We start from the raw sequence: 18,834 nt of genomic DNA on the forward strand, positions 1-18,834 counted from the left end.
AAAAGCCACTGACTGTGCCCAGAAGCACAGCTAGCAGCAGTCAGTCTGGGCACAGCCACCCATTGGCATGTGGAGCCCCATTGTTTTGTTGTTGTTTTTCTTTTAATTTTTGCTTTTGTGATGGAGTAAAGGAAACAAAACAGCACACTGACAATGGAGTACACTTGGAAGGACAGCACTCTGCCAACCAGAGCTCAGAACAAGGGACCTGACCTGTGGACATGGAGTGAATGCAACATGATGTTCCCGCATGAGGCTGCCTTTCCCTCAGGCTGCAGGGGGAGTCTGCTCTTTCCATGGTCCCACAGGTTTTATGTGGATGAGGATCTCCCACCAGGGTCCACAGTCCTTAAAGCCCATCGGCACTTTCCCATGCAGGGACACGGAGCCACAGCTAAGGACGGCTATTAGCATCCTGTAAGGATACCAGTTTTTTTTTTTCTACACACCTGTGCTCTGCCTGTCTGGGGCACCACATATGGAGCTGTAGTTCCTGCACAGAAGGTTTTAATTGATGAAGACCATGCACAATTTTGCTTGCACAGTTAAAAAGATGGGTGAGAGCGAAGGGTTGGGGTTGGAGGGAAGCATTAGCTGAGAAGTTCCACGTGAAGACAAACTTGCCCCCAAATTGACAGATTGTCTTATTTTTTTCCAAGTCCTTGGCTTTCCCACCGGATCCTGAAAACATCTCTGGACAAGCAGCCACCTGTTTTCAACTGAACTCAATGCAGGCTCAATGCACAGCACTTGGGAAACTAAGCAGTGTGACCACTGAGACCCCCAAGGACAGGACGGTGTCTCAGCGTGACACGCAGTTGTTTCTCAGAGGCTGTCTGGTCTGTCGTCCACATGATAGGATTTCTGGTGATGGGAAAAGAGTAGTTCATGGCACAGAGTTCAACTGTCTTTGACTCCTCAGAGAGGTCCTCAAGGGATGGTGCCGGATACATTTCTCCCAGAGAATGGGGGCCTGGATTTTTCTAAGTAGGGACTGATGCCAGCTGATCCCAAAGGTTGTCTTTGTTCCTCCCACACTGCAGTTGGTCACAAATCCCCTTTCACTCTGCTTTTACATCTCCTGTAGAAAAAGGCTTCCCCAGATCAAACACCAGTCTCTCTTTTCATACTCAAGCATTAAGTCATCCAAAAACAATAAGAACAGTAATAATAAATAAATAAATAAATAGAAGTGAATCCATAGAAACTCTCGATGTCTGTACGGCAGAAGAAACAAAGTTTAAGTCAAATATTAGTTTTCCCTTTTTTCATCCACATCAAAGGCAGGAATACAACAAGGCATTGTTAGTTGTGGTGGGCAAACTGGAGTGTCTGCTGATATAACAAATTGGGTTTGTTAAGGCCTTTGTCTATGCAGAGTTAATAGTAATGTAGAAGCCAGATTGATTAAAAAGAAAGGGGATGAACTGTGAAGCAGGGAAGATCAGGAGAATGAGAGTAGGGAATAAAAAAAAAAAGGAGCAAACAAAGGGAGGTGGAGAGAGAGAACAATAAGTCAATACTGTGTTTATGGATGGAGAAGTCCACATTGCTTCCCTCCGAAAGCTTCTCGGGGTCTTTGTTGCGAGTACTGTCAGCATGAAGGACAGCAATTGGATGGCAACCAGCGGCAGTTGAAAGATGTTCATCCTTTCGGCCCATCTGAGGAGTGTGTCGGGAAGGGTCGGTCTCGGGTGGGAAAGGGCTCTAGCCTAGAATATCCAGGTAAACTGGAGATGCCTTGGCCAAGTTCTGGAGGAGGGTGTGGATGCCCTTGATGCTCTTCCTCATATGGGGCTCTCGTTGCCAGCACCCCAGCATCAGCTCATATACCTCCTGGGGGCAGGTGCGAGGTCGCTGCAGGACTCGGCCCTGAGTGATGCATTCTATCACCTGGATAGGGAGCAGAGACAGGTCAGTTAGGAGTGACCAGAGAAAGGAGCAGCAGAGAGGACTGCTAAAGATTGACAGGTAGTGAACATACATTTTGACAAAGTGTAGCGAGATAAGCAGACACATTTGTATGATCTGCTGAGATCAAATAGAGCAGTTAATATTGCCAATTCCTCAAAGACTTTTCATTTCTCTGGGTTTGGAACGATGTAACTCCTCTCTTCTAGTTCTTCACAAAATAGATAATCAATCTCTGTGACTACAATCACCATGCTATGACCTTCATGTGTAACTGGGTATGAAATGGAGGACTATTATGGTCCCTCTTCACCAACCTCTATCTTTTGTCTACCTCTCTCCTTTTATCTACAAGGGCCCTATGGAGAGTTATGACATCATTTGTGAAAAGTACAAAATTATCAAGTTACAAAATAGGCCCACCATAGATTTATCGAATTTTTAGTCCTGGCAGTAGTTGTTCTGGTACCACCAGGCAAGACTTAAGATGGCCCACTGGCTAGGGCTTTTTATTTTTCTCTTCTTTTTCTCTTTCATTTGTTCTTTTTCGTTCTTATTCTTTTTTTTTAATTCACTTACAGTTTCATTTTCTCAGGAGGAAGAAAATTAGTATAGTTTAGTTAACAACATGGTTAATTCAATGCTTGGTTTTCTAAGCTACTCTGACTTTGTACCATTGATGGAGATATATTTTGCTTACAGAGAATGCTCTGAAACCTCACACTGGAGTCCCCCATTGGTTTTTCATTTTTATGAGACTGAGATGGAATCTGAATGACTTTTGACTAATAGCGAAGCCCAGCCTCCAAAAATAAGTGCTCACCTTGAATAAAACAGAATTGGAGAAAGGGCAGACATGGATCTGGAAAGATATGAACTGTGTGACTGAAAAGCTGTGCCTCAGATACAGGCTTGCATTCAGCCCTCCGTCCATGGGGTTCCATCTGTGGCTTCAACCAAGTGCAGATCAAACACATTTGCGGGGAAAATGACATCTGTAGCTAAACATGGACAGACTTTCCTTTCTTGTCATTCTCTCCCAAGCAATATGATATTAACAACTATTTATGTAATACATTTAAATCGTGCTATAATTATAAGCAAGCTGAGGATGACTCAGAATTGTGGCAGGTTATAGGTAGGTTCTATGTGAATACAGTCACTTTACATGGGTGCCTAGGACATCCACGGATTTGGGAATACCCTAGAGGGAGTGGAACCAGATCCCCACAGATATCACAGAATAACTGAATCTACAAAAGGATCAAGAGACAAAAGCAAAAATACTTGAGGTTTTCACCAGAAATAAATGTTCCAGTGAATTGCACAATATATCTATATAAATGTGTATGGATATGAAAAATATACATATATTAAAGAACGTTGAAATGTCAATCCACCTAAAGTAGGCTGGGCTCTAATGGTGCTGGAAGCTACATTTCCTATAAATTTACTAGTTGAAAGGTGCAATGAGTTTCCTCAGTTCTCTCCTTAAAGGAGCAAGAAAGTATCAGCCAAATGATGCTCTTCCCCACATCCTAATTCTAAGAGGATTGTAATCTGGCTATAAAGTTTACGAGCATAACAGGTTTTTTGATAAGAGCTGTCCCCAAAATGGACCATTTTCTGACTTCCTATCTCAGCTAGGCTCCCAAGGATTCCTCTGGGATCCTAGCCATCTGGGAAGCATACCAGTAGACCCACCACGCACCTCATTGTTTGACAGCTGGTACCAGGGCTGTTTGCCATAGGTGAAGATCTCCCACAACACGACCCCCAGGCTCCACACGTCACTCTCTGTGGTGAATTTTCTGTACATGATGCTCTCTGGAGGCATCCAGCGGATGGGCAGCATTGTGTGGCCACCGACCTGGAGGGAAACGGTTGGACAAGAAGACATGAGTCACACTGGGGGAGGTTCTATCCTTATTAGTATTAACTTCAATGCTTTTAAATTTAGAACCTGGGTTTGGCGCAGTAGCCTAGTGGCTAGAGTCCTTGCCTTGCACGTGCCAGGATCCCATATGGGAGCTGGTTCGGGTACCAGTGGCACTGCATCCCAGCCAGCTCTCTGCTTGTGGCCTGGGAAAGTAGTGGAGTATGGCCCAAAGTCTTGGGTTCCTGCCCCTGCCTAGGAGACCTGAATGAAACTCCAGGCTCCTGACTTTGGATAGGCTCAGCACCAGTCATTGCAGCCACTTGGGGGTACACCAATGGACAGAAGATCTTTCTTTCTATATCTACTCCTCTCTGTATATCTACCTTTCAATAAAAATTAAAAACATTTTATAAAAAGGATGCTTATATCTGGCTTAGGAGATCCTGGATTAAATATCTTGCTTTGGCTTCTGATACCAGCTTCTTTGGTAATGTAGACCCTGGGATGCAACAGTGATGTTTCAAGGTGTTAAGGTCTGCCATCCATGTGGGAGACCTGTACTGAGTTCCGGGCTTCTGACTCTGCCTTTGATCTAGTACTGGATATTGTGAAAACTTAAGGGTAAAGCAATAGAAGGAAGCTATCTGGTTAAGTCTGTCTTTCTCTATCTCTCTGCTTTTTCAAAATCCAACCAACCAATGGCAAAAAAAAAAAGCAAAAACAACCCAAAACAAGCAGAAATCATGAAGAGATTTCTGCATATTAGAAATGTTTCCAATAGGTCCAAGTTTTCTTTTCTTTTTTCTTTCTTTCTTTTCTTTCTTTCTTTTTTTGCTTGTTTGCTATTGGAAAGGCAGATATGCAGAGAGGAGGAGACACAGAGAGGAAAATTTTCTGTCCACTGATTCACTCCCCAAGCAGCTGCAATGGTCAGAGCTTAGCAAATCCAAAGCCAGGAGCCTAGAGCCTCATCCAGGTCTTCCACACAGGTGCAGGATCCCAAGGCTTTGGGCCATTATTAACTACATCCCCAGGCCACAGGCAGGGAGGTGGATGGGAAGCAGGTCCACCAGGACTTGAACCAGCGCCCATATGGGGTGCCCGTGCATGAAAGGCAAGGACTTTAGCCACCACGCTACTGCGCCAAGCCACAGATCCCATTTTTCCTGCTGATCACTCCTTAGTACTACTAGGCTGCAGGATAGGTTGGCATTTGATAGCAGGTAGCTGGTACTATAGTAGGAATTATGCCTTGATGACAATGTTGGGATTCTGTCTTTTGAGGAATGGTGCCTGAAATTTTTCCTAATTCTTATCCTCAATATCCATTTAGGACTTGAAGAAGGCAAGAGATGTACTAACAGCCACCTGAACAATACTACTGTGACCATTAGTCCATGGAATTCAAGTGCCAGAAATGTCTGATAAGTTTTTCACAGGATACTGTTAGCATCAAAGAGAGCCTACGTGTGTCAAAGAGCAGATTTGGATGTTCTGTTTCGTTGTCTCTGTACAGTGAATTCAAATCTGGTAAGTAGGAGCATAGCCTTGTGGGGCAGGGTTAAGGGACCCCCGTGCCTTCACCATGCAGCATTTACTAACCCAAAAACTCATAAAAGGCAAGCTAGTTCCAATTAGCATGAGACTCTGACTGTCTTTTCCTTAGCAGTGACAAGTCATCAATGCCCAGCAAACACACAATTCTTCCCTGAACCTACCTGGCAAATCTGAAGGTGGTGGCAATACTGACCCTCGGATTCAAAAAGCAAATAACAACCAATAGGAGTCATGCACCAATCAAACTTAAGAGAAGTGGTAGGAAATAGTATGTTGTAATGTGGGCACCTTTCTGGGCATGAAAATCTATACTTTAGTCTGACCCTGTAGCCTCTTTGTACCCAGGAATTTGGGAAAGAGAACCTGCTAACAAACACACAGAACCTGGTACTTCCAAATACTCAAAGAAGCTCACACCACACAGGTAGAAAGGTCCCATCAGGCCCTGGCTGCCACAGAGCAGTGTTAAGGACAAACTGGTCTGTGGCCAGACAGGAAACTGGGGATGTCACTCTGCACAGTAGGCTATGCCTCCCCATATCCATGTGCCAGGTCAGGCTGGGCACATGGGTACATACGCTGCCAATAATTGTTAGCCCCTGATATGCTGCATTTTCAGCCTTCTGTCCATTCTTTGAAATTATACTTGAAAATCTCACTATGGTTTGCAAATGTGTACCTGGCCCCCATGTAACTTGATGGACATGCCAGGAAGGACCCAGAACTCATGGTAGCATCTCTAGTCTACAGATGATGACATTGCTCTCTACAGTTGTAGGATCTTGGCTGGGGTTATACTTTTGGCCATGATACCAATTGAACTGAGGTTTAGATGTCCCAACCCACAGAGTGTTTTCTTCCATATAGCAAATGTGTATTGAGGATTTCCTGGGGTACAAGACATGGCACTGGTCTACTTAACTCCCATACAAAACAGGGATGAGGCAGAACAAAGGGAAGTGTCACTGCTGTACCCTTGAGTCTTACCCTCCTCTTGCCCATTTTAACCTTTCTCCCTTATAAGAAAGAGCTCATGTCATCAACAGTCAATACAGCCTACTACACTGGTTCCATCTTGGCAGTGCATTTCAGTTTAGATAGTGTTTTTCATTAGATAAAATAAACCCCCAGTCACTTAGAAAAGTGGGGTTACATAGTGGAGAGACATTTTGTCCTCTTGTTGTGTTGACTCCATTGTGCTATTCTGCAACCTGTGAATGGAAAATGCCCTTTCACAGTGTCTGCTAATCTTTCTGGATGGATTATTTCTTGCAAACAGCCTATCTGCAGCAGCTATTTACAAGTGGAAGACCTTGGGCTGCACAGAAATTTTCAGAGATAAGAGGAATGAAAGGGAAGGTGACTACATGGTTGAGGGAGGATTCACCAGAGTTCAGTGGATCAACAGGGCCAGGCTCCTAATTTAAAAAAAATATTTCTATGTTGAATACATGTAGGTACTTCAAAATGCTTGTGATAAAATAGAATTCAGTGCTGCATTTAGGTTGGTCTTGTGGCTCAGTGGCTTGATTCACTACCTGCAACATCAATATCTCACATTGGAACATGGTTTTTGAGTCCTGACTACTTTGTTGTCAAGGCAGTTTCCTGCTAAGGCACACAAGAAGGCAACAGAAAATGACCCAACTACTTGGGGTCCTGTCAAGAATGTGAGAGACCAGGTTCTGGCCATTGTGTCTATTTGGGGAATAAACCAGAAGATGGAAAATCTCTCTCATTCTTGCTGTCTCTTTCTCTGTTATTCTGTCTTTCAAATAAATAATTCACTAAACAATGTTTTAATTTTTAAAAGCATAAACTTATATTGTTGAATAAGTTTTGGAAATCCATGCAGCTTAAAGATCCCCTCATATGGCTGATGTGTGGATGTAAGAGAGGAACATCAGACAGTATGTGTTATGTGTGTGTTTTGGGGAGGTGTCATGTAACTACAAAAAGAGAATATTGTGATACAACCCAGTGGTCCTTTGGATACCATCCCTAAAATAATAAGAGATAGTTCCTGGGTCCAATATGCCCAATATACTATAGTCTGTAATCCTCTCCTCTTCCTAGAGACTTATAACATATTGGGTTTGTTGAAGTAGTTGAGAAGTTTGGCAGATAAGAGAGGATTTAACCTTAACTTACTGAATTCACCTAGTCTAAATTTATTTGTGGGAGAGAGAATCACTTATGTATGCCTCTTGTACTGATACAAAAAGCTAAAACATCCCTAATAATGTGATAATCTATCAGGATACCAGGCTTTCTGCATCCTGTTGGGCATGCTATAATGCTGTGGAAGTTACCCAACTATATTGTTAGAGCTCTGTGCTCCAATTGTGCCTTTGGCTATTTTCCAGTTGAGTAAATTCAATGAGTTGTCAAAACACTGTGTCCTATGGATAACAATATAGATGAGAGGTCTTGAAAGAGCCCATGCAAATATATATAAGAAAATTACATGTGGCTGTCAGCATTTTGTTTGCATCAAAGCAAGTGAATCTTTTAAAATCTATTTTATTACTGTATTTTTAAAGGCTGAGAATAGTTTTTTTATTTCATTTTACTTCTTTTATTTTTAAATTTATTTGATTATTCCACAATACAGTTCCATATGCTCTGGGGCATCCCATACCCCCCAAATCCCCATCCCCATTCCCTGCTGATTTTCCTCATGTCGTTACAATAATATAGCCCTTCACAATCAGGCCTAAGTCCATGATTCTGCTGTGTAAGTGTGTCCTGACATTGTAGGCTTGGACAATGGTAGAGATTCCAGCATCCTATTGTCAAGATACATTCAATGGTTTCATTGAGAGTCTGTCTTTTATTTCATAGTAAAAATGCATACTACATCGTATCTTCACATCTGAACATGATAGTCTCTAATGCCCTTAAATGAAAATCAAAAACAAAGTGAACAGCATAGAGAAAAATAAAAAATTTACAATACCATGAAGTTAAAAACATGCTACTAAATCACCAATGCGAGCATGAAGAAATAAAAAAGAAAGCCAAAGATCTTCCTGAAGTAAGGGATGTTATTGTGTGACCTGTGAGTGAGAAAATTACTAAGAAAAACAAAAAACTTTTTTGAATGAATGAAAATACAAACAAAATGTCAAACAGCCAGAAATGTAGGAAAAAACAGTATTTAAAAAAGGACTTTTGATCTTATTTTTTAGTTTTATTTTATTTTTATTGGACAGTCAGATATACATAGAGGAGGAGAGCCAGAGAGAAAAATTCAGCTGCTGGTTCACTCCCCCAAGAAACCACGATGGCCAAAGCTGAGCCAATCTGGAGCCAGGAGCCAGGGGCTTGTTCTGGCCCTCCCATGTGGGTGCAATCCCAAACCTTTGGGCCATCATTGACTGCTTTCCTGGGACACAAGTAGGGAGCTTCAGGGAAGTGGGGCTGCTGAGATCAGAACCAGTGCCTATATGGGATCCTGGTGAATGCCAGGTGAGGATTTTAGCCACCAGGCTACCACACCGGACCCCAGAATTTCATTCTTTTTAATTGCTGAGTAGTATTCCATAGAGTAGTAGCAGTGTCATGGTTTCTTTATCCACTCCTCTTGGACTGGCATATGGGTTGTTTCCCTGTCTTTGCTATTATAGAATGTGTCACTGCAAATAAAGGATTACAGATCCTCTTTCTCATATGCAGATTTCATTTCATTTGGATACCTCCCTAGGAGCAGGGTAGCTGGGTCTGATGGCAGATTTTTTTTAGTTCTCTTAGCATTCTCCACACTATCTTCCATAGTGGTTGTACTGACTTCCACTCTCACAGTGAAGCAGGGTGCCTTTCTCCACACATCCACGCCAACAGTTGTTCTTAGCAGAGTTCTGAATGTAGGACAATCTCATTGGAATAAGGTGGAATCTCAACGTGGTTTTCACTTGTATTTCCCTGATGGTTAGGGAGCCAGAGCATTTTTTTTTTCTTCCATATGTTATTAGCCATTTTAACTTGTTCTTTTGAAAAATGTCTGTTCATTTCCTTTCCTTTGCCCATTTCTTCATAGGGTTGTTTGTTTTGCTGCCATTGAGTTTCTGAAGCTCTAAATAAATCCTGGGTATTAGTCCCCTCTCTGTTGTGCAGTGTACAAAGATTTTCTCCCATTGCATTGGTTGCTTCTTCACTTTGTTGATCATTTCCTTTGCTGTACAGGAGCTTTTAATTTTGATGTAGTCTCATTTGTTTATTTTGGCTCTAATTGTCTCTGCTTTTGGTGACTTTTCTAAGAATTTTTTTAGTTCCTATATCTTGGAGAGTGCTTCCTATGTTTTCCTCTAATTGTTTGGTGGTTTTTGGGCGCAGATTTAGGTCCTTGATCCATTTTGAGCTGATTTTAGTATAAGGTGACAATTGTGGGGGTCTTCTTGTTTTTGTAGGCTGCTATCTAATTGTCCCACAGCATTTATAGGAGACCATATTTTTCTTCTGGATTATCTTCCATTCTCTTATTAAATTTTAGGTGGCTGTCCAAGTGTGGACTCCCTTCTGGGTTTTCTATTTTATTCAGTCAAATGCTCTACCACTGCGTTGCCCCCTGGGCTTTCTATTTTGTTCCATTGATCTTTTTCTCTGTTTCTGTACTCGGAGCACACTGTTTTTTATGACCACTGACTATTGGAACTCATAAGAAAATTTGGCAGGGTTGCAGGATACAAAATTAATGAACATAAATCGATGGCACTAATATATTCAAATATTTCCATGACTGAGAAAGAAGTGGTAAGTACAGTCCCCTTTAAAATAGTAGGGAAGAATCAAATACCTTGGAATTAGCCTAACCAAAGATGCGGAAGACCTCTATAATGAAAATTACAAAACATTAAAAAGCAATAAAAGAAGACATTGAAAGTTGGAGAAACTGACCATGTTCCTGGATGGGCGGGATCAACATCATCAAAATGTGTATATTGCCAAAAGTAATATATAGATGCAATGCCATTCAAGTTAAAATACCAACAAGATTCTTCTCAGAAATAGAAAAGATGATGTAAAAGTTTATGTTAAAACACAAGAGACCATGAATAGCCAAAGCTATCCTTAAGCATAAAAATCAAGCTGTAGGAATTATAATTCCAGATTTTTTTATGGGAAAGGAAGATTTACAGAGAAATAGAGACAGAGAGAAAGGTCTTCCATATGCTGGTTCACTTTTCAAGTGGCTGCAACAGCCAGAGCTGAGCTGATCTGAAGCTAGGATCCAGGAACTTTTCATGGGTCTCCCCCTCAGTTGCAAGGTCTCATGGTTTTGGACCATTCTCTACTGCTTTCCCAGGCCACAAACAGGAAGCTGGATGGATGTGGAGCAGCTAGGACACAAACTGGTGCCCATATGGAATCCTGGGATTGCAAAATTAGGATTCAGCCACTGAATCATTTCACCAGACCCACACATATATCTTTTAATTCAGTTGTCCACAAACTCTTCTTAAAAAGTTATTTATTTGTTTATTTATTTGAAAGGCAGAATGGCAGACAGAAGGTAAGAGATAGAGAGAGACCATTCATCTGTTGGCTCACTTCCCAAATGTCTGCAGTAGCCAGATCTTGTCCAGGTCAAAGCCAGAAACCAAAAACTCCATTCTGGTCTCCTACATGAGTGACAGTGGTCCAGGTATATGGGTCACCTGCTTCTCTCGCCGCCCCCATCCTTTGCCTCCCCTCCCCCAGTGAATTGGCAGGAAGTTGGATTAGAAGTGGAGCAACTTGGACTGAAACTGGTACTTTGGAAAGGCATGCAAGCATTGCAAGCTGCAGGTTATTCTGAACAGCACTGCACCCCTCCACAGACTTTCTGAAGTAACCTCTGCCTCCTATGACTGTCCAGAGGCAAACACTCAAATGCAGGCATTTGTGCAAGTATTCTGCAAATCATCATGTTCTCTCCAGGTGCTGTTTTCTTCTTTGCTTGCTTCCCCCATGGAAATTCTCAGTGTACATGACTCTCCCGTGCCTCACTGTGCAGTGAACAAGTGGTGCCTTTCATACCCAATTCCACTGCGCCAGGACCTTTGTCCTACTTCACCAATGGACAAAGCAAAACTCTCCTTTCCTTTAAATGAGAGGGGAAAAAAAAGATTCACATTTGATTTACATGTGTTCCCGTCTGATCATTTATTTTCTGCTTGTGGTTGTTTCACGACAGATTTTTTACTTTAATTCTTTCAAGAATTCCTTTTGGGATTTCACACATGCTGTTATAAATAATGTGTTCCTTGTTCTGATGTCAAATGGGTGAGCAGTGGGACAATCTAATACGAGTTCAGGCAGGGTTCACAAGTTTTTCAAAACCCATTTAGAGCATTTCTGAACATTTCTTCAGCAACCCTTTCTCAGGATTTTAGAGCATGTCACAAAAGTAGACAAAACAGTTGCCATTGTTACAAATTACTGTCACATTCTTTTGACAGTCACTCAGTGGCTTTGGAGCAACACAACACTGCACACTGTGCGGCAACCAACTCAATGAGACATTTGTTTTGCTATTATGCTACTTGGCAACTTGCCCTCACACCCTTGCTTAAATATTTGTAAGATGGAATATAATCCTTAGTAGGACATTGGGAGTCAAGACCTCTGCTCTTGCCTACCCTTTGGGCCATGGTGCCTCAAGGAACCATCAATGCTCAAGTTGGGTCAGGCCTAAGGCTCTTTATGAAACTCATCTCATGGAACTGGTGCAAGAATGGAAATCCAGGGAGATGTGGAGTTGGCTCAGTGCAATGCTTCATTTTCATCTACCCAAAAGACAACAGTTCTAGTCCCTGCTGTGCCATTAACCAGGTTGTGTAGGTTTACTAGCTCTGGATTATCTCCTTACTAGTAAAAGGTGAGGAGTGAGGCCGGTTCTTGGGTATTTTTAGCATGAAAAACTGTTGATTCTGTAACTATCAGTCACCACTCTAGCACTAAAAATCATCTAACTTATCACCATAGGCAAGGAATTTCCATTCACTTGCACCCAAAATAGACATTGGCTTGGTGGAGTATTATAAATAATGCCTCTAGAAGCAAACACAATGCTTCTCCTTGGACATATTCTGTTCATTTAGATGGCTCTCTCCAGTCTCCAACACATGCTCTGGGTTTAGCCAGGGAGCCTATTTGTGGCTCCCCACCAAGGGTGAACTTATTCATGCTTCTTGGAAACTTTGGTTGGCTTCTCTTCTTCTCAACCTCGCAAAGAACTCTGAAAAGCAGTTTACTTTCCATCATTTTGGAGACATCTCTCTCTACGCTGCAGCTCAGTTACTGTTCTAGTGCCCCTTATTATTATTCTGGGAAATCAGCAGGCACTGCTCTCCTCTGCTAATGGACTACACGCTCTGCAAAGAACATGCTCATCACTTATGACCAATGGGACACAGGGCATTGGCTGGGAAGTATACCATGTCATTACATGGACTTTTTCTTGAGTGCTGCTATTTGGGGAAAAATTCTCAATGTGTTTCTTTCAAGCATATCAATCTTTTTTTCCTATCTATCCTCCAATTACTTTTCTAAAGTCTTGATAGAACCAAGTTTTAGGTTGGATAGATGAAAACAATCGTACCTATTTAATACTACAGAAAAGAATCATTCAATTAAACTTATTCCTGCCACTTATACAGGAGACCCAGATGGAGTTCCTTGCCCCTGGCTTTCGTTGGGCCCAGTCCAAGCTGTTAGGGACATTTCAGGAGTAAGCAAAATAAAGAGAAGATATTGTCTTCTTTCTCTCTCTCTCTCTCTCCCTTTCAAATAAATAAATAATTAAAATGCAAATTACCAGGATGTACTCACAGTATAAAGGTTCTCTAAGTTGATAAAAAAAAAAAAACTCATGCCTTGATTTGTCATCTTTGCAATGAAAAAGAAAAATGTTCATAGTACAGACATGGAACTATTCAATCCAGGAGGAAGTCTGCGAAGACTGTGTTGTGCATAATAATCAGAAGTATTTCTCTGAAGATGGAGACTAGTGTTCCGTCCCTCCTGAGTCTGAAGGAAGAGACTAAAGAAAGAATTTAAAGCATAAAAAAAAAAAAAAACCAGCACTGAATGACCATCGCAGCTGCTAATCGGTGAAACTTGGCCAAACCGTCAAGCTAATCAGAACAATGTCTGAGGCTCAAGGCCAAAAAGGAATTCTGCAATACCTAAATATATATCAAGTTGAGTGGATTCTGTTTTTAAAACACATAAAGAAAAAGAACTGTGCCTCTAACTCTCAGTGTTTACTTTCATGACACCTCATAATGTGGATAATGTTACAAATAGGAGGAGCTAGTTAAAATCAGAAATAACAACAGTGTTACTCAGGTCCAAGTTTCTTTGAATCTATGTGTTTGAGAGATATTTCAAAGCAATAAATCTTGGGAAAAGCACTAGCAGGCCCTTGCTGAAACTGTCTTGTTTTAGAAATCAAAGTTTTATTAAGTCAAAATGGACTACTCTAATCTTAAAACTCCAACATTTTTTAGGTAAAACATTCCAAGGAAACAGTCTTTGTTGGGTTGCATGTTGTGAACATTTCCTTGGGGCTTAGCAATTTCTTTTCCTACTTTGAGAAAATTGTGGAGCAAGGATGAATATCAATTGGTGGCCAGCAGCTTGGAGGGCAGCTCTCTGTCCCACATTTATTCATGCCCAGACTGCAGGTTCTTTCTCATTTGTTGGTGGTGGTCTGTTTTGAAATACACAAAGCATCAGAGCTTACTCTCCTGCTTCCCATCTGTGTTTCCAAGAGTCACCATGGCATGCAATTCAAATGCCCAGATACTCCTGAAACCACTGGTGATTTAAAGACAAGGAATGCAAACCTGGGACCTTCCACACTCCACTCAGAAAGACTGATGGTGCCTGGGAGGCCACTTCAGCTTGCGGTATTTACTCAGGGGGTGAGTGATAACTTGTTCAGAAGCCAAATATTTCACTCCCTTGAATACACTCAGGCCAAAGGGTAAGGCCCATTAAGAAATGATGAGTTGTCAGAGGCCTTTGGCTGCATTAAATATTGAAGGGGCTCCAAGACCTCCTCATCACACCCTAGGCTGTTTGCTTTGTTTCAGCAGTTTCTCCCAATCCATTCCTTAAAAATTTATGAAAGTAGAAACTTTAGGAATAACGGGACTGCATATTTATTGTGTGTTGCATCTATAACATGAGGCGAGAGAGAGAGAGGGAGAGACAGAGATTGAGGATGTCTGCTAGGTCTTCCTCTTAGAGAAGAATCTGGAGCCGCTGTGTTCAGACTCTGGGTGCTCAGTGTCCTCATCCAGGATGATGGGAGTTTTCCTGTAGGAAGGGTGATGAGATTCCTTTTGTGATGCATGGCTGCTGAACACAGGGAAGATTCCATGGGCAAAAACTCAGCTGCTTGGGCCTTGCCTCTCCCTCCTGAATGAATGCATCTCAGTGGGCAGGAGGAATGCTCCTGCCAGTTCAACATCCTTTCTTCTACACCACTAATTAATTACCACTTCCCTGACATCACTGCTATTTGCTGCCTAGAACATCTTACATCATCTTTTCTTCTTCATTAAGATATTTTACAAATTTATTTAAGAGAATGAAGGAAGAGAGGCTTTCTTCTGCTGATTCACTCCCCAAATGCTCTCAAAAACTCCAGGCTAGGGACCCAACTGGTACCAGAAAGAGGGAGCTCAATGCAGGCCTCCTACATAAGAGGCAGGAATCTAATTACTGGAACAACCATTGCTGCCTTCCTGGTGCACATTAGCGGGAAACTGGACTCAGATACCAGAGTTGGAGATCAAACTCAGGCACTCTAATGTGGGTGAAGGCATCTGAATTAGCATCTTAATTGTCAGACTAATCACTTGTCCCTTTTCATTGTCTTTTGCCATTTGCAGTTATACATATCGGAATAATATTTTTTAACTTCAAGACCAAATATTTTGAGAGTAGTCAAAGACAGAGTGTGCTGGGCCTGGTTACTAATGATATTTTTGCAAATACTTCTTTCATCATTAAATCTCCACCTTGGCATTGAAAGTCAAATGATCTCACAGATGTTTATCATTGTCTTCTGACACTTGGATTCCAGGTGTACAGAGAAGGCAAACTCAATTCAAAGTTTCCACCGAGGGTGAGTTTTGCCTTTATTCTACTGTAGAATAATAATACTAAACAATAATGGAAGTAATGAAATCATCATAATGAAGCCATATATTTTTATTGTACTATTTGCTTTCTTATAGTATTTCCATGTATATTAACTTCAAAATAATCATGTCTAAGTCAACATGTGGTTGTGAAGATTAAATTAGCTGGTATTAAAACATCTCTTAGAAGGGCCTGCTTGATAGCCTAATGGCTGAAGTCCTCACTTTGCATGTACTAGGGCCCCATATGGGTGCCAGATTATATTGCAGTTGCTCCACTCTCCTCCTAGCTTCCAAGCTTCTGGGTTGGGATAGCAGTTGAGGGTGGCCCAAAGCCTTTGTCTCCTGCACCCACATGGGAGACCCAGAAGAAGCTCCTGGCTTCGGATCAGCTCAGCTCTGGTTATTGCGGCCACTTGTGTAATGAACCAGCAGATGGAAGATCTTTCTCTTTGTCTCTCCTTCTTTCTGCAAATCTGACTTTGCAATAAAAATCAATAAATTAAAAAAAAACTCTTTTAGAACTCTTCCTCAAAATCATTTATGCAATGCTCTTTTTTTTTTTTTAATAATCTCACTTAGTTGATTAGGCTTGAAAGGGTCAAGGGCTACAGGAAAGTGGGTAAGACCATTGTTTCCACACTAATATCATCATTTTTTCCCCTGTATCTGGGATCAGGGGAGAAACAAAGGGAAAAGCCCCACCCAGCCTCCCTCCCATCCCAGGTCCCCGATGTGAGGCATGCTCTGAGGGTCCTGCTCAAGCAATTTTGATAGTTCAAAAGTTCCAAATTGCTGCCAATCTCACCATTCCAATCACGATGAAATCTCTTCAGAATCCACTGGCTGACACAGTCTCTTTGTGGTTGGGGTTCTGAGTTCAGCAGTTGAGTTGGAAGGATCTCCAAAGAAACTTCATCTGAGGTTATCCCAGATCTGATTCTTGTGTGTGCTTGCTACTAAAGGGTCTGGCACTGTCCCTTGCCCCAACCAGCTTATGCACATGCTAGTCATTGCAATTGCTGGGTCAGTTCTGTTTCTAGCCCTGTCTTTCACTTGAATCAATGGGTGTTGTAGTCCAGCTCGATCCTACCTACTTCATACCTGGTCCTCATGAGAACCAGAGGGAGCTGCAGCCTAGCTGGGGTGACTCCCTATAACCCCCACCAGTTCTGCCCCCTACCCTGGTTCCCAAGCATGCCAGTATGTACCGCAGCCTTGTTCAGTCTGTCCCACATCCCATTTAGCTCTCATACTTGTCATTTTGCATTGATGCCAAGTTCAACCCAACCAACCTACTATCCAGCCCACATACATACTGACAGGTGCCTTTCTGTCTAGCCACCCCTGCCCCTGTCCTGGTTTTTATGCTCTCCAGTGGGAGTGATTGCCCAAGAGGAAGGTGCCCACTATCTCCTTACTTCCCCACTTCCAGGTTATGCACACTCCAGGTAGTTCTGGAGTTTAACTTGACAGATTTAGCCCCCAGTGCCAGCCTCTGCTATCTGATACCGCGGCAAAGCCCAACCAACCCTCACCCACTCTAATTTTTGCTTATACCAGTCGGAACAGTCAGCCCAAACTGACCCTTCCCTAATCTTGCCGACATGATGCCCACAGGTGTTGTAGCCCTGCCTGGTCTGGTCTGCCCCCATCCCAGGTCATGCTCTCCAGTGGGACAACCTCCAGCAGGGGAGTCCACATTCCCCTGCCGGCTGCAATGTTCTTGATGAGAGAAACTTCAGATCTAGAATATTGATTGCTGTCCCAAGCTGGAAAAAGGGAATTCAGGGGTGATTGAAGTTTGTATATGTTGTGGTGGAGACAAGTAAACATCTGCAGAACTGTACAGTAGAAAAGGATACCACTATTACACTACATCTCAATGAGCCTGACTCAAAATAAATAAAACTCTTAGAAGAATACCTGGCATACAGAAAATTTGCAATAAACATTAGACATTATTCTTGGACATATTTGATTCTCCACTGATCCTGTGAGGGTAGGTCAGGCATAAACTTTTATTATAGCTCTAGAGATGAGGAAACTTCAGACTAGAAGATACAGTGGTGGAACCAAGACCAGTAGCCGGGAAGGGTTGCAATCTGCATCAGGACCCAGTTTTAGATGGCTGAGCCCTCTTTCTACTTTACTCGTGTCTCATATTGGCTTAGATATAGATATGGAAAGGCCTGCCACAAACAGGTACCATGGACTGAGTATCTTAAACAGCAATTTGCTTATCACAGTTCTAGGAGTCAGAAGTCCAAGATGAAGAATCTGCTCAGGTTTTGGTGAGAGCTCCCTTCCTGGCTTATATATGCCCCCTTCTTACTCTTTTCTCACATCTTTCCTTAAAAATGTATGCAAGGGGGAGAGAATGCCTTCTATAATCATACTGGAGCAGGGACCCACTCTTAAGACCTCACTTCACCTCAATTTCCTATTGTCCCATGGCTTTAGGCAGCTCAAGGAGAGTGAGGAGGTCCTGGACTCTCCGGGCAAGTGTAGCTGATGGGAAGACTGTTTCCAGACAGCAGGTCTTCTCAGGTACATCTGTTGTGCAGTGACATTGAAAAGATCTGCTTGAACACTGCAAAAAATTTAAGGAGCCAGAGACCCTGGATTGTGGCTTCACTTTAATTTACATTTTGTCCCAATGAGGATCAAGGAAGTCTGCTCTCAATAATGTTTAAGAGTCACATTCAGATCTAGAAATAAGAATTGTTTCCAGAATAAAGTGGAATTAGACAGTAGCAATATGTTCTCCCTCTTTGGCTGATTCTATCCCTTCCCTTGAACTCTCACTAACTGTAATACAGAGTGTCTTGAGTGAACTATCAGTTTGATATGGCCTCTGCAAAGAACTGACCACTACAAAGTGGCCTAACAAGGACACGTGAGGCTGAGTTTTCAGTCAATAGAAGGAAACAGCAATTGCCAGTGACACACACACCCTGAAGTTTTCATTCCTAAGAGTTTGATGGTATTGTGTTTCATGGCCACCTTGATATTTGTTTGTAACCCAATGGACCCTTCGACTTTTAGCACCAGAGACCAAAGTATGACAGTCTTTCATGTTAAAAAAAAAACTACAGAGACTGGCATGGTGATGAGGAAAACAACCCAGGTGGCAGCAGCAATGTCAGGTCATCATCTAGGCTATAGTTAATGCATCTTATTGACTCAGTACCAAATTAATTTAAGCACAACCACTACCATGAAAACAATACAGATGGGCTCATATTCCAGTCAGTTTTTGGTAAAGGAAGAGAGCAGTGATTTGTCCACTACAAGGGAAAATGAAATCAGAAAAGCTTCTTTGTATTAGACACAGCACTCCAAAGGTCA

The 18,834-nt window shown here is 42.2% G+C and overlaps 1 protein-coding gene across 3 annotated transcripts in view; it reads right to left on the reverse strand.

Moving 5' to 3' along the window:
* Positions 1-1,643: 1,643 nt before the first annotated feature.
* Positions 1,644-18,834, reverse strand: part of NTRK2 (neurotrophic receptor tyrosine kinase 2) — a 347,706-nt gene continuing 330,515 nt past the window's right edge. For all 3 annotated transcript variants that reach the window (XM_040963515.1, XM_040963514.1, XM_040963513.1), the window contains 2 exons: positions 3,623-3,781; positions 1,644-1,893 (listed from right to left, as the gene is read on the reverse strand). In XM_040963515.1, coding sequence (XP_040819449.1) covers positions 1,708-1,893; positions 3,623-3,781 — 345 coding nt within the window. In that variant the 3' untranslated portion in view covers positions 1,644-1,707. The remainder of the gene's footprint in view (positions 1,894-3,622; positions 3,782-18,834) is intronic.

The sequence above is a fragment of the Ochotona curzoniae genome, unplaced genomic scaffold (assembly GCF_017591425.1).
Source record: "Ochotona curzoniae isolate NIBS_2020 unplaced genomic scaffold, NIBS_Ocur_1.0 scaffold_3208, whole genome shotgun sequence".
NCBI classification, from domain to species: domain Eukaryota; kingdom Metazoa; phylum Chordata; class Mammalia; order Lagomorpha; family Ochotonidae; genus Ochotona; species Ochotona curzoniae.